The 21,182-nt window shown below is 38.5% G+C and overlaps 1 protein-coding gene across 1 annotated transcript in view; it reads right to left on the reverse strand.

Annotated features, from left to right (window-relative positions):
* Positions 1-5,522: 5,522 nt before the first annotated feature.
* The window catches only part of LOC138851027 (paired amphipathic helix protein Sin3a-like), a gene marked incomplete at its 3' end in the record, with an annotated part of 156,944 nt that continues 141,284 nt past the window's right edge, over positions 5,523-21,182 (reverse strand). Inside the window, 2 exon segments of the mRNA XM_070083798.1 lie at positions 5,523-5,723; positions 12,475-12,612. Coding sequence (XP_069939899.1) covers positions 5,523-5,723; positions 12,475-12,612 — 339 coding nt within the window.

Raw genomic sequence — 21,182 nt, forward strand, 5'->3', positions numbered from 1 at the left:
GAGGGCTGAGGAAGGGTTGTTGAGGTGGTTCGGACATGTGGAGAGAATGGAGCGAAACAGAATAACTTCAAGAGTGTATCAGTCTGTAGTGGAAGGAAGGCGGGGTAGGGGTCGGCCTAGGAAGGGTTGGAGAGAGGGGGTAAAGGAGGTTTTGTGTGCGAGGGGCTTGGACTTCCAGCAGGCATGCGTGAGCGTGTTTGATAGGAGTGAATGGAGACAAATGGTTTTTAATACTTGACGTGCTGTTGGAGTGTGAGCAAAGTAACATTTATGAAGGGGTTCAGGGAAACCGGCAGGCCGGACTTGAGTCCTGGAGATGGGAAGTACAGTGCCTGCACTCTGAAGGAGGGGTGTTAATGTTGCAGTTTAAAAACTGTTGTGTAAAGCACCCTTCTGGCAAGACAGTGATGGAGTGAATGATGGTGAAAGTTTTTCTTTTTCGGGCCACCCTGCCTTGGTGGGAATCGGCCAGTGTGATAATAATAAATAATAATCATTTGATTTCCATTATTTCTTGTGGGGAAAATTCATTCGCATAACGATAATTTCGCATAACAATGAGCTCTCAGGAACGGATTAATATCGTTATGCAGGGGTCCACTGTATCTTTTTAAGCCTCTTGAGAGCCGGAAATGGATTAATTGCATTTCAATTAATTTAAATGTGGAAAATTGACTCTGCAAACTAGCAAATCCAGATGCAAGCAAGGTCACGGAATGGATTAAACTCATGAGTCAAGGTTCCACTGTACATGGTACAGGTGGCAGGTTACTGAATGCTTTTAGAGTATTTATGAGGATAGTGAGGCTCAGGTTAGGGTATGAAGGAAGGAAGACTGTTTTTCAGTAAAAGTGAGCCTTAGATTAGGATGCATCATGTAACTATGGTTGTTTAACTTATTACAGTTGTGATGTGGTTGTTAAAGCAGTGAATGCTAGGGTGTTGGTGAGACATGTGTGGTTCAAATACATTTAGAATCTAATACAAAAGGAAAGCTATCACAGTTGCCTTTTATTAATGACACTGCTTTTGGGAGATTCTGGATTAGTTGAAAAGGTTGGTGGACAAATCTGAGAAGGCATGTAAAATGAGCATACATGAGCAAGGTGATGAGGGTAACAAATGAGTTAGGTAATGAAAGACTGAATATCAGACTGAAAATAGGGAAAAATGGAGGAAATAAATGTGTTCAAATATTTGGGAGCAGACTTGGTGGTGGATGGGCATATGAAAGACAAGGTGAACCATAGAATTGATGAGGGGGTAAAAATAAAAAAAGTGGGTGGTGCACTGTGGCATCTGTAGATACAAAGAACGTTATCCATGGAGGCAAAAAGACGAATGTATGAGAGTGTAGTGGTACCAACACTTATATGGTAATGAAGCACAGGTTGTGAATGCTGCAGCAAGGAGGAGGTCGGAGGCAGTGGAGATGTCGTGTTCAAGGGCAATGTGTGGTGTAAATGTTATGCAGAGAATTCATAGCTTGGAGCTTAGGAGGTGCAGAGTTGCTAAAAGTATTATCCATAGGGCTGAGAAGAGGCATTTACAAAGGATGGAGCAAAATAGGATGACTTGGAAAGGTGTATAAATCTGAAGTAGAAGGAAGGTGAGGTAGGGGTCAACCTGGGAAAGGTTGGAGGAGGAAAAGAGGTTTTGTGTGCCACAGGCTTGGACATCCAGCAGGAGTGTGTGAGCATGTGAAATAGGAGAGGAGGCAAATGGTTTTTGGGATTTAATGAGCTGTTAGTGTGTAAGCAAGGTAACATTTAATGAAGAGATTCAGGAAAACTGGTTAGCTGGACTTGAGTCTTATAGGTGATATGTACAGTGCCTGCACTCTAAAGGAGGGGTTGGGATATTTGCAGTTTAGTGGGGTATATGAACTGAAGTATCTGCATGTCTCTGGCAAGACAGTTACAAGAGTGAATGATGGTGAATGTTTCTTTTTCAGGTCACCCTACCTCAGTGAGAGGTAGGGTGAGGTCCAGTGTGCTAAAATAAATAAATAAATAAATATATATATATATATATATATATATATATATATATATATATATATATATATATATATATATATATATATATATATTATATATATATATATATTTATTTATTTTTTTTTTTTTTTTTTTTTTTTTTTTTTTTTTTCAACAAGTCGGCCGTCTCCCACCGAGGCAGGGTGACCCAAAAAAGAAAGAAAATCCCCAAAAAGAAAATACTTTCATCATCATTCAACACTTTCACCACACTCGCACATTATCACTGTTTTTGCAGAGGTGCTCAGAATACAACAGTCTAGAAGCATACACATATGAAGATACACAACATATCCCTCCAAACTGCCAATATCCCAAAACCCCTCCTTTAAAGTGCAGGCATTGTACTTCCCATTTCCAGGACTCAAGTCCGACTATATGAAAATAACCGGTTTCCCTGAATCCCTTCACTAAATATTACCCTGCTCACACTCCAACAGATCGTCAGGTCCCAAGTACCATTCGTCTCCATTCACTCCTATCTAACACGCTCACGCACGCTTGCTGGAAGTCCAAGCCCCTTGCCCACAAAACCTCCTTTACCCCCTCTCTCCAACCCTTTCGAGGACGACCCCTACCCCGCCTTCCTTCCCCTATAGATTTATATGCTTTCCATGTCATTCTACTTTGATCCATTCTCTCTAAATGACCAAACCACCTCAACAACCCCTCTTCTGCCCTCTGACTAATACTTTTATTAACTCCACACCTTCTCCTAATTTCCACACTCCGAATTTTCTGTAAAATATTTACACCACACATTGCCCTTAAACAGGACATCTCCACTGCCTCCAACCGTCTCCTCGCTACTGCATTTACCACCCAAGCTTCACACCCATATAAGAGTGTTGGTACTACTATACTTTCATACATTCCCTTCTTTGCCTCCATAGATAACGTTTTTTGACTCCACATATACCTCAAAGCACCACTCACCTTTTTTCCCTCATCAATTCTATGATTAACCTCATCCTTCATAAATCCATCCGCCGACACGTCAACTCCCAAGTATCTGAAAACATTCACTTCTTCCATACTCCTCCTCCCCAATTTGATATCCAATTTTTCTTTATCTAAATCATTTGACACCCTCATCACCTTACTCTTTTCTATGTTCACTTTCAACTTTCTACCTTTACACACATTCCCAAACTCATCCACTAACCTTTGCAATTTTTCTTTAGAATCTCCCATAAGCACAGTATCATCAGCAAAAAGTAACTGTGTCAATTCCCATTTTGAATTTGATTCCCCAAAATTTAATCCCACCCCTCTCCCGAACACCCTAGCATTTACTTCCTTTACAACCCCATCTATAAATATATTAAACAACCATGGTGACATTACACATCCCTGTCTAAGACCTACTTTTACCGGGAAGTAGTCTCCCTCTCTTCTACACACCCTAACCTGAGCCTCACTATCCTCATAAAAACTCTTTACAGCATTTAATAACTTACCACCTATTCCATATACTTGCAACATCTGCCACATTGCTCCTCTATCCACTCTATCATATGCCTTTTCTAAATCCATAAATGCAATAAAAACTTCCCTACCTTTATCTAAATACTGTTCACATATATGCTTCAATGTAAACACTTGATCTACACATCCCCTACCCACTCTGAAACCTCCTTGCTCATCCGCAATCCTACATTCTGTCTTACCTCTAATTCTTTCAATTATAACCCTACCATACACTTTTCCTGGTATACTCAATAAGCTTATTCCTCTATAATTTTTACAGTCTCTTTTGTCCCCTTTCCCTTTATATAAAGGGACTATACATGCTCTCCGCCAATCCCTAGGTACCTTCCCCTCTTTCATACATTTATTAAACAAAAGTACCAACCACTCCAACACTATATCCCCCCCTGCTTTTAACATTTCTGTCATGATCCCATCAGTTCCAGCTGCTTTACCCCCTTTCATTTTACGTAATGCCTCACGTACCTCCCCCACACTTACATTCTGCTCTTCTTCACTCCTAAAAGATGGTATACCTCCCTGACCAGTGCATGAAATTACTGCCTCTGTTTCTTCCTTAACATTTAAAAGTTCCTCAAAATATTCTCGCCATCTACCCAATACCTCCATCTCCCCATCTACTAACTCCCCTACTCTGTTTTTAACTGACAAATCCATATTTTCCCTAGGCTTTCTTAACTTGTTTAACTCACTCCAAAATTTTTTCTTATTTTCATTAAAATTTCTTGACAGTGCCTCTCCCACTCTATCATCTGCTCTCCTTTTGCACTCTCTCACCACTCTCTTTACCTTTCTTTTACTCTCCATATACTCTGCTCTTCTTATAACACTTCTGCTTTGTAAAAACCTCTCATAAGCTACCTTTTTCTCTTTTATCACACCCTTTACTTCATCATTCCACCAATCACTCCTCTTTCCTCCTGCACCCACCCTCCTATAACCACAAACTTCTGCCCCACATTCTAATACTGCATTTTTAAAACTATTCCAACCCTCTTCAACCCCCCCACTACTCATCTTTGCACTAGCCCACCTTTCTGCCAATAGTCGCTTATATCTCACCCAAACTTCCTCCTCCCTTAGTTTATACACTTTCACCTCCCTCTTACTTGTTGTTGCCACCTTCCTCTTTTCCCATCTACCTCTTACTCTAACTGTAGCTACAACTAAATAATGATCCGATATATCAGTTGCCCCTCTATAAACATGTACATCCTGGAGCCTACCCATCAACCTTTTATCCACCAATACATAATCTAATAAACTACTTTCATTACGTGCTACATCATACCTTGTATATTTATTTATCCTCTTTTTCATAAAATATGTATTACTTATTACCAAATTTCTTTCTACACATAGCTCAATTAAAGGCTCCCCATTTACATTTACCCCTGGCACCCCAAATTTACCTACTACTCCCTCCATAACATTTTTACCCACTTTAGCATTGAAATCCCCAACCACCATTACTCTCACACTTGATTCAAAACTCCCCACGCATTCACTCAACATTTCCCAAAATCTCTCTCTCTCCTCTACACTTCTCTCTTCTCCAGGTGCATACACGCTTATTATAACCCACTTTTCACATCCAATCTTTATTTTACTCCACATAATCCTTGAATTTATACATTTGTAGTCCCTCTTTTCCTGCCATAGCTTATCCTTCAACATTATTGCTACTCCTTCTTTAGCTCTAACTCTATTTGAAACCCCTGACCTAATCCCATTTATTCCTCTCCACTGAAACTCTCCCACCCCCTTCAGCTTTGTTTCACTTAAAGCCAGGACATCCAGCTTCTTCTCATTCATAACATCCACAATCATCTCTTATATATATATATATATTTATATATATATATATATATATATATATATATATATATATATATATATATATATATATATAATTTTTTTTAAACAAAGAAAAAATACATAAAATGACTAGGTGGAGACAACGAGACAAAACATCTGCGTGCAAACCTTCACCTGCTCATTCCCTTGCACCTCAATTTTGTAGCCGGGCGGAAGGAAGGTGTTGAAGCCGACAATGAGCTCTGGATGACCACGGAAGAGTTGTGACACACGAGCGATGACTCCAGGAGTGTCGATGGACTGAGACTTGAACTCTTTCATAATATCCAGAAAATCATTGTAGACCTGTGGCTGCTTCCCAAACCTTAGTTTCACCTGGAAAATAATCATTACAATAATCTTCTGTACAAATTTTCTTGAAGCATCAAATTTCTAAAGCCCATTAGAGCAAAAGTTATATATATACATATATATATTTTTTTTTTCAACAAGTCGGGCATCTCCCACCGAGGCAGGGTGACCCAAAAAAGAAACAAAATCCCCAAAAAGAAAATACAGTGGACCCCCGCTTAACGTTCACCTCCCAATGCGACCAATTATGTAAGTGTATTTATGTAAGTGCGTTTGTACGTGTATGTTTGGGAGTCTGAAATGGACTAATCTACTTCACAATATTCCTTATGGGAACAAATTCGGTCAGTACTGGCACCTGAACATACTTCTGGAATGAAAAAATATCATTAACCGGGGGTCCACTGTACTTTCATCATCACTCAACACTTTCACCTCACTCACACATAATCACTGTTTTTGCATAGGTGCTCAGAATACAACAGTTTAGAAGCATATATGTATAAAGATACACAACATATCCCTCCAAACTGCCAATATCCCAAACCCCTCCTTCAGAGTGCAGGCATTGTACTTCCCATTTCCAGGACTCGAGTCCGGCTATATAAAAATAACCGGTCACACTCCAACAGCTCGTCAGGTCCCAAATACCATTCGTCTCCATTCACTCCTATCTAACACGCTAACGCACACTTGCTGGAAGTCCAAGCCCCTCGCCCACATACATAGTCATTATTTGCAATTACTAAAACTAACTCTTGGGAATGACCCAAAGTTTTCAAATTGTACTCCCTGGAATAAAGGCAAGAACACTAAGTAGTCATAATTTATACAAAATGAGCAAAGTATTGTACCTGTGACTGATTTTGAAGATTCTATCCTCACAATGTAGTCTGAAGTAAGGTTTCTTTAACCAGGTTGTTGCTGCAAGCAGCAACAACCTGGTTAAAGAAACTACACAACCTGGATGACATGCCATAATGATAAGTGCTCACAAGTACACAAGGCACTATGTACTGTACAAAGCCTCAATTAATACCAGGGGTAATAAGAGAGGATAACATAAGCATAACACTAGGGATACAGTAAATAACAATTATAAAACCATAAAAAATAAAGCTATTCTATACCCTAAGGGTGGTGTCCCTTACTAGTGATGTCTTTGACTGTAATATTAAATACTTGAAATATAGTACTAGAAAAAAATGTTGGAGATGTGTTTGACAACTACTCTGTTAATGGAACATTCAAAACAAAGCAACAACTAATTGTTACCTAATATGTCTCAAACACTTTTTCCAGTACCACATTCCAAGTACCTACCACTACAAAGACACCACCAGTAAGGATTATCATAAGGTTCAGTCCCCTGAAGGGGTATAATCTCTTGCAACAATAGCAACCAATTATACATAGGCAAAACATCCAAAAGCCTCAGAAAAATGTGTTTTGGAACACCAATACACAAGCAGAATGGATGACATGAACACCTGTGTGTTACAATGATGGGCCCACAAGCATTTAATTAACTACAGAGTTGCAAGGCTCATCTCCAAGTTAGAAGACACACAAGAGATACAGGATCTTGAAATCGTTACTTATCTGCATATTCAACAATTTCAACCAGAACAACAGTTTTTACAACATAGCTGAACCTTTCGTCAGGAAACTTTGCCGTCCTACATATCAACAGGCCTACTGGTCCATAATGGACAGATCTTTCTCAAATTCAACCTCTTCTCAGCCACCAACTTCAACATGCCTCACCTGACCCTTCACATCACCATATGCATGTCATCTTTTCCCAGATAGATCTGTTTGTGACTTGAGAAAACCCACTGTGTGGGTGAAAAAATGTCAATAAGGGATCATATTTCACTGAATTTGTCTCTTCTTTCCTAACAGTCTTGGCAATCTGGCCAGTAACCAGAAGGTCTGCCTGGTCTGGGACGAGGCTGCAGAGGCAGTGGCCCCTGAGACCAACTACAATATGGCCCCACTTATGCCCAGAGCAATTATATTATTATTACCATCAACATACCGTGTTCACTGAGTTTAATCATTTCTAATAACTACCCTTAAATATCAATGGAAGTAAGTTACTGTGATGTTTTTGGGCTATCCTAGGTAATCTACACATGTTGCTATGTATGATAATTTAACTGCATTTTTGTGTACCAGTACCTGAATAGGTTTACTAATGTGGAGGTGAGACAATTGGAAGAAGTCACTAGGTCAGACTAAACACACATTAATACCTGTCCACTTTTGGTTCAAACACATACAGTGGCATGAGTTTGCAAAGCAATACACACACACTTACATTGTCTACAAGTTGTCTTCACATTAGTGCAGTAGAATAAATACATAGCTGCTAGTGAATGCATACAAAAAGAATAATTCTCTATGGTTACTCCAAGTAATACCACTGTGTACACATTTTCTCTGGTGTTGGACTAGAGAAAACGTAATTCTTGCTGTCACTCTGACAAGCCACCCTGCTACCACATCTCATATTTATGTCAATTTATTCCGCTGTGGTTGTATGTATCATGTTTATGTGTTATGTAGCATTTCTTATATAATTTTGAAAAAATATCATAGATGGACTAATGAAAATGTCTATATCAACATAATATATGATACTTTATGTGCCCCAGCATTAGTATTATTATTATCATTATTATTTGGCATCAAGACCAGTGAGACACTATGTGAATGCCAGCACAGCAAGTTTGCTTAGGTACAGGTAAACATAAGTAAAATTCTTTCTTTCTTTCAACACACCGGCCGTATCCCACCAAGGTGGGGTGGCCCAAAAGGAAAAACTAAAGTTTCTCCTTTTACATTTAGTAATATATACAGGAAAAGAGGTTACTAGCCCCTTGCTCCCGGCATTTTAGTCGCCTCTTACAACACGCATGGCTTACGGAGGAAGAATTCTGTTCCACTTCCCCATGGAGATAAGAGGAAATAAACAAGAATAAGAACTAGAAAGAAAATAGAAGAAAACCCAGAGGGGTGTGTATATATGTGCTTGTAAATGTATGTGTAGTGTGACCTAAGTGTAAGTAGAAGTAGCAAAACATACCTGAAATCTTGCATGTTCATGAGACAGAAAAAAGGACACAAGCAATCCTACCATCATGTAAAACAATTACAGGCTTTTGTTTTACACTCACTTGGCAGGACGGTAGTACCTCCCTGATAAGTAAAATTATCAGAGTATATATAAAATGTGAAATAACTAATTAAAACACCTAAAATTTTAGAAAGTTTCCAGACATAATGGAGAGATGTGGAACATATGGAGGATGTAAACAAACAGTGGCACTCGGAAACTGTATTAGTGCGTCAGGTTGGGGGGGGGGGGGGGCATATAGAAAGTTTTGGTCATAATTTGAAATGTCCATATTGGCAAAATGCCATAAAGTGGGGACCCTACTGTACAGGTAAAGTCCAACTGCTTTCATTATACAGTGGTACCTTGACTTACGAGTTTAATTTGTTCCGTGACCCAGCTTGTAACTCAATTTGCTCATATATCAAATCAATTATCCTCATTGAAATTAAGTGAAATGCCATTAATCCGTTTCAGCAGAATTCCTGGCTGTTGAGAGGGTTCGTGGAGATATGATGGTTGGAGAAATCCAGCCACAATATCGTGCACTCAGGATAGTGTACGGTTACCTTGGGTTTCAGAGGAACCTCAGACAACCCTGGGTGCTGAGACTACTATCCCTGTGATGGAGACTTGTTCAAGTAGTCGTTCCTCCCAGGGGACACTCTGCGAAGAAAGATTACTTGAAATGAGTAATGTCATCTCTTGCTGATGTCACAAGCTGTTGCAGAAAGACGTTTCTGTGGCTAGTGTGCTCACTAGTGTTGTTATTGTCCCTTGTGTTCCAGATGGTGATACTATCCTAGTTGACAGTAATCCATGCAATGTAAAAAGTTGTTTCTCGAGTAACCTTCACATGTTGTTAATTTTCGTAAGTGTAGTCTCTCTACAGTTGATACCTCGTGTCACAGTGTGCGACTAAGAATGAATACCAGTATTATCGTCTGTGTTCATTTCTTTTCCCCTGTGCTTGCAGTGAGAGATAGCAGATCCGTTCTCCCTTGCTCATATTTCGTGTTATAAAGTTACTTTTTTCAACCAGGGAGAGTCGTTCACTCCACCGAGTTTGTTCATTCCTCCAGTAAGAAAGAACAGATCCCATGTGGTCTGGTGTGATTCGATTCCTGCTCCAGGAAGATCTTATTCTGACTGTGAAGCCACCAGCACCCATCAGTGACTTCGTAATGAGCCAAGAATTACTGTATCGAACAGCCGAGTTGGGTACCCCAAGCAGAAGGGTATACCAATTAGTAATTCCACAGTCACTAGTGAATGTAGCTCTACAGCTAGTTCATGATGCACCAGTTGTTGCACACCCTGGTATGGATCATTCAGTAAAACAAGCCAGAATGAAATACTTTTGGCCACATATGGCAACTGATATTTCCGAGTATGTTAAGAAATGCAGTGTCTGTATGCAACATAAAGGAAATGTCAACGGTCCAAATCCTATCCAGGTGTAACCCACAGCTGCCACAATTTGCTGAGAGGGTTCGTGAAGATATGTTGATTGGAGATAAACACACTTGTTAGGTGCTAACACTTATATTAGCAGTGTGTGAGAGGGGAGCCCAGCCCAGCCTGTCCTGTTGCCTGAAGGTCTATCTGTGGACTGAGAAAGGGACAGCGTGTCTGACGCTCACATGCGGCATCACATAACGTCACACATGCTAGCCACTAAGTCTAGCAAGAGGTCGTCTGTATAAAACATATGGATGGTACTATGATACTCAGATAACATATACAACATACATAGAGGATCAGCAACTATGCTGACATGGCTCTCAGGAGGCAAGAGAAAATACTTCAATATAACGCTAATATCTACTCTATGGCTTATTTATCTATCATAATTGATCTAATTTAACATAATAAACAACATAAATAACATAGAAACATGATATATACTCTAGAATGAATAAAATATGTCTATATGCGACAAGTGGTGGTGGCCACTCTCGAGGTAAAAATAATTATCACTCTGATCATATCTTCCCATTCTTGCCCGTCTGAGGTCTTCTTAAAAGAGAAAATGGAGTGTTTGTGAGGGTAACTGTATCAGATCACTAGTTTTATAAGGAAAACACTGAAACAAAAGCAATTTTCTCTGACCCCCCCCCCCCCAAGTTATGAGACTGGTCTATGTTTTGGGTGAATATCAGCATAAATGTCTTGTGCTTTCTCGCAGAGAAGGCACAAGGCACGAAGTGCATACTATGCTTGTACTGCCTCGCCAAGTCGACTACACCTCGCTTTTGTTTTTCTATGGTTTCATACTTAATTCAATGGACATCATCATCATCTTCTCAGCACTGTCCTTTGCACTTACTTTCTTAGGACCCATGGTTAGAAAAAAGAAATTTGGCAAAATAACTGCACAAAACGTAAGCACAACACAAGAGAGATACTTCCACGGTGAGGTAACCATGTGCACTGTTGTGGCATTCACTGCGTAAACTAGTGGCGTCGTATCTGAAGCTCGCAAGTCAAGGTATCACTGTACACTTAATGAAGAATGCCATGAATAATTTTACTTAGAAAAGTGCAAAATGAAAAATATGAAATGTACATTAAAATTATTTAGTACTGCTAATAAAAAACAAACCTTTACCTATAGGCCATAATTACCTACTGATCTCAAAAACAATACCTCTTCCCTAAAGCTAAAGTAGGTAATTACAGACAAATTTTTGCTACAACATATCACTACAGCTAATTTTAACAACAAACATTATATAGTATGACTTGCCTAAAACTCAAACTGCATAATTTACAGGACAAATGCATAAGAATAACTATGTGCCTCTTTAAAGTATTTTGCATTCAATTTGAATTAGAAATCCTATAATAAACATATTGACAGTAGTTAGGGAAATATCACACAAGGCACTACTTGCACTGGGGTTATGTGCAGTTATAGTGTGTTTACCTAGGTGGTAGGTAGGTAGACAGAAACCGTCCTGGGAGGTACTACTATCCTGCCAAGCCAGTGTAAAACAAGAGCCTGTAATTGTTTTACAAGATGGTAGGATTGCTGGTGTCTTTTTTGTCTCATAGACATGCAAGATTTCAGGTACGTTTTGCTATTTCTATTTACACTTACGTCACATTTCACTTGTATGTACAAGCATATACACACATACCCCTCTGGGTTTTCTATTCTCTTACCATTCTTTTCTTTTTTTTCAACAAGTCGGCCATCTCCCACCGAGACAGGGTGACCCAAAGAGAAAGAAAATCCTCAAAAAGAAAATACTTTCATCATCATTCAACACTTTCATCTCACTCACACATAATCACTGTTTTTGCAGAGGTGCTCAGTTTAGAAGCATATACGTATAAAGATACACAACGTATCCCTCCAAACTGCTATTACCATTCTTGTTCTTGTTTATTTCCTCTTATCTCCATGGGGAAGTGGAACAGAATTCTTTCTCCATAAAACATGCATATTGTGAGAGGAAACCAATATGCTGGGAGCAAGGGGCTAGTAACCCCTTCTCCTGTATACATTACTAAAGTTAAAAAGAGAAACTTTCATTTTTTTCTTTTTGGACCACCCTGCCTTAGTGGGATATGGCCAGTTTGTTGAAATAAGATACTGTGTTCACCATACATGAAAAAACAAAAGAAATTTAAAGAAACATACAGTACCTGATCTAAGTAGGAGAGTGCATCTTCAACTTTTAATCTCTGGAACTGGCCTGAGCCTTGCGTCGCCCCAGCTGCTGCTGCTGCAGCTGCAACTGCTGCTGTCGGGTGCACCACACTTGTACTGCCCACCCCCGAGACCTACAGTCATTCAAAACAGAAATGTGATTAAAAAACTGGTGAAAAGGCAAAATTATAAACTAAATAAACATTATATATATATATATGTGTAGTGCATGAACAAGTGTATTATATATGTATATGTGAGTATAATGCCAGGAGCTAGTAACCCCTTCTCCTATATATAATGCAAACTTTAAAAAGAAACTTTTTTATTTTCTTTATTTTTTTTTTTTTTTGGGGGGGGGGGGGGCCTAACTCAGTGGGATATGGCCGGTGTGATTAAAGAAAGAAGAGATGTGAGAATATTTTTCTTTATCAGCTGCCATGAATTAGTAATGTTACATCTGCTTTTGGTTCATCTTTAGTCAGCATTCAGCATCTGCTATGATGCTAGTGTATGCCCTTTGTTATCTCCTTACACTGCACTGTATGATTTTTATATTCACTATGAAGTGCTGAACCCTAGGGATCATACAGCACATAGGGAATGGGAGGTAATCAGGTTTCATACACAAATAGCCCACACATAAGAAAGAGAAGCTTATGATGACACTCTGGTCCGACTTGGACCATTTATAAGTCATACTGGTTTCATCCAATGTGACTTGCAAATGTGACTTTGAACCAAGTCATTCACTCTCAAGGCACCCTCACCTCCTAGATGGGTCATTACACTGCAAAAGCATTTTCCAACTTTTGGGTGTACCTCATTTGGACCCATGACATGTCAGGTTGCATTGAACACACTGTTGATGCCCCTGATTATTTTTTATGCCACCATCATAGTGCTGCTTGTTCTACATTATTCCAGTGTCAAAAGGTCTCTCTCAGGTCATGCCTCTTAGCTTAACCCTTTGACTGTTTACGCCGTATAAATACGTCTTACGCGCCACTGTTTCTGACGTATATATACTCAAATTCTAGCGGCTTCAAATCAGGCAGGAGAAACCTGGTAGGCCCACATGTGAGAGAATGGATCTGTGTGGTCAGTGTGCACCACAAAAAAAAATCCTGCAGCACACAGTGCGTAATAAGACAAAAAAAACTCTGACCATTTTTTTGGATTAAAACGCTGACTTTGAGGTGTATTTTCCTATAGTATTTATCATTGTATTCTCGTTTTCATGGTCTTAGGTGATAAAATGGAAAACATATTACAGAAATAGAGATTATTTTCATTACTTTCACGATGAAAACGACCTTGAAACTGAGCTCAAAGTAGCGGAAATGTTCGATTTTTACCAATGTTCAGGAGTAAGCAAATCACACCACACGTCCAATACACGTCAACTGGGGAGTCTAATATTCTTTCACTAGTGCACTGATATTATTTATACCATTTTTAAAATAATGCAGTAGTTTGCATACCAGTAAATTTTGTATTTTTTGTATGAATAAAAAATCAAAATAGAAAGCAATAGTAATATAAGAGGGGCCTAGAGATGTGACTAATGAACAGAGGATATGTTATTTTAGTGCCAAGAATGTCTACCTTGTTTATTCTGGACCCTATTTTGAAATTTGCACCTTTTTTGATTTGCGTGAAACTGGCCAAATTGCCAATTTCTGATCACTCTATTGGGTAGTTCAAATCGGTAAATGGGTGGTTTCTTGTGCTCAAATGATAGATAAAATGGAATTCTAAAGAAATAGCTATGAGTTTGGTCAACTGGAACAACGGAATTGGCTAAAAACAGGGCTCAAAGTTGGCGAAATCACCAATACGTATATGTCGCCTGGACCGCTAACTTCGCGAGAGCGTAATTCCGTGAGTTTTCGACCAAATTTCGAACTTTTGGTGTCATTACCATCGGGAAAAGATTATCTATCATTTCATAAGAAAAAAATTTTTTTTTTTTTTTCAAAAATTTTGAGACCTAGAATGACAGGTTCAGAAAGGGGCCTGCGACAGTCAAAGGGTTAAAAAACCATTATCAAATTTCTACTTTTGTTTTAGCTTTGTGTCTGACTAAGAATGAGTTTCTCACTGGTGCTACATATTCAAGCATCGATTCAATGTACACCTACCATCCGACTTATGACCTGCTCGACCTACGACCATTTGACTTATGACCTTGTTTTCTATGCCAAATTTCTGGGAAATAAACAACTGTGTGTTGTACACAGTGTTCATCCTAAACCTTACAGTATAAAATACAGTACTCACAGCATAAAAAGTAAAGTAAAAATGAAATACCAAAATAAAACAATAAAATAGTCATTACAAAAATATGATGTTGATATTCAGTAGTAAAGTTCGACTTACGTCCATTTAGACTTACGACCGGTTTCTTGGAACCGAACTCGGTCATAAGTCAGATGGTACTTGTATTTAACCCTTAAACGGTCCAAAGAGATCGACGTTTAAATTCGTAGTGCTACAAAAGTAGATCTACTTTTTTTTACATATTTTCAAATATAAAAAAAATGTAGATAAAAGTTTTTTTTACACGTTTTCAAATGTAAAACAAAAAAGAAGATCTACATTTTTTTACATACTTTCAGATGTTGAAAAAATGTATAGTATATACGTTTGGACCATTTAAAGGTTAATATTATCAATCTTGAATTACTTTTCCTACCCTATACAGTCTTTTATGGGTATATTCTTTCCTAATTAGTACAGTGGAACCCCAGTTTTCGTCTTTAATCCGTTTCAGAAGGTCGACTGAAAACCAACTGGTAGGAAAACTGAAGTAACATCTCCCACAAGAAATAATGTAAATCCAATTAATCCGTTCCAGACACCCAAAAATATTAGCAAAAAATACATTTTATAGAGAATAACTATAGTTTTACATACAGAACACAATGAGAAATAAATACAGTGGAACCTCTACTTACGAGTTTAATCCGTTCTGCTACCTTGCTCGCATCTGGATTTGCTCGTTTGCAAAGCCAATTTTCCTCATTTAAATTAACTGAAATGCAATTAATCCATTCTGGCTCTCAAAAGGCAAGACAAGATACTTCAATATTTTGCTAATACAGGTACCATCTGACTTACAACCAAACTTGATTCCGACCAACCGCTAGTAAGTCAAAATGGACATAAGCTGAACCTTACTACTGAATATCAACATCATATTATTGTAATGATTTTATTTTATTGTTTTATTTTGTTACTGCATTTTTTACTTTACTCTTTATGCTGTTAGTACTATATTTTATACTGTAAAGTTTAGGAGAAACACTGTATACAACACAAACAGTTGTTTATTTCCCAGAACATTTGCATACAAAACATGGTCGTAAGTCGAGTAGTCGTATGTCGAGCAGGTCGTAAGTCGGATGGTAGGTGTATTTATACGGCTTATTTATCACAATTCATCTAATATGATATAAACACTATAAATAACATAGACACTTGATATATACGTATTCTAGAATGAATAAAATACGTCATTACGTATGTGGCTATGTATCGGCAGTGTCGGTGGTGGACGAGTTTGTCTAGAGACAGGACAAAATACTCCATGTATATTTTGCTAATATCAACTCTACGGCTTATTTATCTATCTCAATTTGTCTAATATGACACAATAAACAACATAAATAACCTCATATATACTTTAGAATCAATAAAGTACATATGTCATTATGTGACAAGTGGAGGCGGCTACAACCGCTCCCGCATTGTTGTGGTAATCACTGCCATCTAGTGACAGCCTTTCGAAGCCATCTATTATTATTATTATTATTATTATTATTATATAGCACATTATTATTATACATTATATGTATTATATTATTATTATTATACTATTATTCCTATACGTACAGTGGACCCTCAACTAACGGTGGCATTAAGTAACGACAAATTCATCTAATGGCGCTTTTTGGCATAAAAAAATGTCTCCACCAACGGCGAAAAACTCTACCAACGATGTTCGTCCGGAACGTGCCCATGCACCGGGAGCACGGCCTGATCAGGCCCAGCCACTCCAAGACTCAGTGTGCCATTGTTTACAAGCTGTTGCAGTCGATTCCACGTATGCCTGCCATATATTTTGGATTATTCTAGTGTTTTTAGTGCTTGTAACTGCTAAATAAGCCACCATGGGACCTGCAAGAGCTTCAGGTGCAACAGCAACAGATCACATCTCAGGAATGTTCTTCAGAGCAGGATGAAGAGAGACGGAGGAAGATGACTTCATCAAGGATTAGGGAAATGTGTTCAATGTTTACAAAGGTGCAAGCATTTATTGATGAATTTTATACTGCCACAGAAGTTGCAAGCCATATTGATAACATGTACAATGACACTCTTGTGTCCCATTTTAGGGAAATCCTAGGGGCACATGAGAAACAGAGCTCTCTGGACAGTTTTTTTGTGCGACGGGTCCAGTGACTCTCAAGCTCATCCTAGTGGCATTAAAAAACCAAGAAGGGAGGTAACCCCACCAAAGGACTTGGTACCTCAAGTATTTATGGAACAGATTAATGCCACTGGTTGAGGGTCCACTGTATTATTATTACAATATAAATAATTTGTAATTTTTATTCACACAAAAAATAGAAGATTTACTGTTATGCAGACTACTGCATTATTGCAATAATTGTATAAATAATGTCAACTCATTCATGACTGCATAGTGGAATGGACAGTGACGTCGTTTGTTTACTCTTGAACATCGCCAAAGAATCGAACATTTCTGCTCCTTTGAGCTCATTTTCAAGGTGCTTTTCGTCGTGAAACCAATCAAAATCATATCTATTTCTATAATATACCTGCCATTCTGTCAAATGAGACAAAAAAATATGAGAATACAACCACAAAAACCATACAAAAATACGTACTGCTAAGGGGCGGCTAATGACTGAGAAGTGAACTCCGCCATTTATGATCCGATTTCTTTCATTTTTGGTGTACGTTAAGAAGCATCTTTCCATCATACATTGCCCAAGTTTCAATGAGATAGTCCAACAAACAACTGAGATCCAATTCCCAAGATAAAGAGCAAGAGCCCTTCAACAGTGTCAAGGAACCTCCCTCGAGTCCTGCTCGCATCTGGAAATTTTGCTCGCGTCTGGAAGCAAAAAATCCACCGAGTGACTGCTCATATGCGGAAAAATTAGCATGTGGATGCACTCGTAAGTAGAGGTTCCACTGTATAAAGCACTAATGAAATGGATAAATGAACTTTTAACCCTTTCAGGGTCCAAGGCTAAGATCTGAAGGGATGCCCCAGTGTCCAAGAAATTTTGAAAAAAAAAAAAAAAAAAAAAAAAAATCTTACAAAATTAAAGATAATATTTTTGTGAAAGTAATAAAACAAAAGAAAATTTCTGATCAGTACTTACCGAGATACAGCAGCGGGAAGTTGACTCAAATTGACCGGGTGGCGGCAACATCAGTGACTTCCGCAAAATTGCATTTTTTTTATTTTACGCTTTTTATACTTTTTTCTTTTCTTTTCCAATTTTTTTCTTTTTTTTTTCTAGTAACATTTGTGGCCTGTGAGACAAATATAATGTATATTGTATAAGTGTACACTCATTGTATTCAACACAATAATTGCACTAATTTGTTTATCATTATATTGCTTACAAAACTTGTTTACAAGTTTATTGTAAACAAAATGATGAAAATATTAGTGCGGTTATTGTGTTGAATACAACGGTACCATATAGTACCACATGGTACAATGGTACCATATGGTTCAAAACCATAAAATTCCTCTTCAGATCCACTTCCATCAGTCTTAAAACTGTAATTGTGAAGAGGAGAGTCAGAATTCACCAGGAGAGTGAGTGGGGAGGGAGAGCTTCCTTGCCGCCAGGCATGATGAACAAAGCTACTTTGGCGGTATTCCCACAATGCCATGCAGGCATCCAGATTTTTTCTATAGTGCGCACACTGACAACCCAGACCCATTCTCTCAGATGTAGGACTACCAGCCTTCTTGCGCTAAATTTGACGCCGCTAGAATTTTGGCACAGATCTAAGGCACAGACCCTGAAAGGGTTAAATCACTTTTACCTTTATTGAAGACTTGTTGGCATGTGGAAGACGGCGAGGAGGGGAGAGGGAGAAGTTATCTCTACCACCATCACTACCACTCTCACTATCACCCTCTACCACCATCACTACCACCTTTTACTACCACCATCACAACTACTACCACCCTCTGCAAGTAACAAAGGCAAACTGAGTCACGAACGTATGAGCAGATGCATCTGGTACGGACAATTTCTGAGCAGATGTATGAAAACGGGGAAAATTTCACCGAAAAGTGGCTGAAAACTGAACTATACAATAACCAGACTGGATGAAAACCGGGGTTCCACTGTACTGGCTAATAAGCAATCTTGGTGCTACCTGCCTGGATTCTACCTGAAGTATGTTTCAAGGGTCAATACCCTTTCAGCCCAGTCCCAAACTAGGCCTCCAGGTGTATGACCTGATCAACCACACTGCTGGGGCTAGCCACACAAAGTCCAACATATGCACCACAACCCAGCTACTGACTTGAGAGACCCATGTATAATCATCTTTCTGATCCTTTCAAGATTTTAGCCTATCTAGTTTTCACACAGTTTATTTTATCTTTTTTCCCCATTTCAATTACACAGCACTTACGTTAAATTACTTTGTACACCTGTCAGCACACATTCTTTAATCTTTTTTCTGGAAGGCCTTATAGTAATTCTGATTTTCTAATGTGCATAATTTTGTATCATCTGCAAATATATTCTAAGTCATTTATATCTTTGTTAACATACTCTATATAAATTGAAGATATTATTGAAGACTATTCTTTGTGGAACCCCACTAATCACATTTCTCATTGGGACACTTTTCCTGATTACAGTTTCCTTTCAAGAAAAAATATCTTGAGTACGAAGCATATTTCACTCCTTCCTATATTTTGTTTCAAGAATAACCTTTCATGAGGAATTATCATAAAAAACTTTGACATTAAAGTATAATGTATAATAGTGTCTGCTAATTCATTATGTTACAGTGACTATCATAGTACCTTAAGAGACGGTACATATTGTACATGATGTTGCTGATCTATAATTAATATTTTTTTGTTCTTAAGGTTTCTTTTTTTTTATCAATTCTCTTCTCCTAATCTTGTCTTGTTGCTAATGAGACTTATAATAGTATACCTTTTATACAATCCTAGCAATTACACAGAGCCATTAGTACTTCTGTATATTCCTTCACAACCCACGAAACTTTCTAATCACACACACAATCTCATCTTTCACACACAAAATGCTGAAACTAGAATGGTGCTGATGGTGGGACAAACTTGAATTCTCTCTCTACTTAGCCTTTATTTTTTTGAGTGAGACCATTTAGTGCATATTTTGCCCTGTTTCAACACACAATTACTCCAACCCACCCGAGTTCCAACAGGAGTAATGAAGATTGCAGTGGTATATATAAAAAAGCTAGGATAAGTCCATTAGTTTTTGCCACAAAAATACAGTGGACCCCCGGTTAACGATATTTTTTCACTCCAGAAGTATGTTCAGGTGCCAGTACTGACAGAATTTGTTCCCATAAGGAATATTGTGAAGTAAATTAGTCCATTTCAGACCCCCAAACATACACGTACAAACGCACTTACATAAATACACTTACATAATTGGTCGCATTCGGAGGTGATCGTTATGCGGGGGTCCACTGTAACTAGTTTATGACGGTGCGGTACTGGCGAGAAATTTAATATACAGTGGGCCCCCACCTTACGATATTAATCCGTTCCTGAGAGCTCATCGTATGCCAAAATTATCATAAGGTGAATTAATTTTCCCCATAAGAAATAATGGAAATCAAATTAATCCGTGCAAGACACCACAAAGTATGAAAAAAAAATTGTTTTACCACACGAAATATTAATTTTAATACACACAAACTGACACTTACCTTTATTGAAGATCTGGTGATGATTGATGGGATGGGAGGAGGGGAGTGTGTGGAAGTTGTTAATGTTTAGCAGGGGAATCCCCTTCCATTAGGACTTTAGGTAGCACGTCCTTTTCCGGGATTACTTCCCTTCTTCTTTTAATGCCACTAGAACCAGCTCGAGAGTCACTGGACCTCTGTCACACAACATATCTGTCCATAGAGCTCTGTACCTCTCGTTCCTTAATGATTTGTCTAAAGTGGTTCACAACATTGTCAGTGCAATAGTCACCAGCACGGCTTGCAATAGCTGTGTGAGGATGATTTTCATCCATAAAGGTTTGCAGTTCAACCCACTTTGCACGCATTTCCTTAATCTTTGAAGTAGGCAACTTCGATTTCTCTCTCCCCTCCTCCGAAGCAGTTTCCTCAGGTCTGGCCTCTTGCTGTTGAAGATGATCTTGCAGCTCATCAGTGGTTAGTTCTTCATTGTCCTCCTCCACCAACTCTTCCACATCCTTCCCACTAACCTCCAACCCCAAGGACTTCCCCAATACCACAATTGATTCCACAACTGGCATATGCTTCTCAGGGTTAGATTCAAATCCTTCAAAATCCCTTTTGTCTACACATTCTGGCCACAGTTTCTTCCAAGCAGAGGTCAAGGTCCTCTTAGTCACTCCCTCCCAACCCTTACCTATAAGGTTTACACAACTGAGGATAC

Source organism: Cherax quadricarinatus, chromosome 10 (genome assembly GCF_038502225.1).
Source record: "Cherax quadricarinatus isolate ZL_2023a chromosome 10, ASM3850222v1, whole genome shotgun sequence".
Classification (NCBI taxonomy): Eukaryota; Metazoa; Arthropoda; class Malacostraca; order Decapoda; family Parastacidae; genus Cherax; species Cherax quadricarinatus.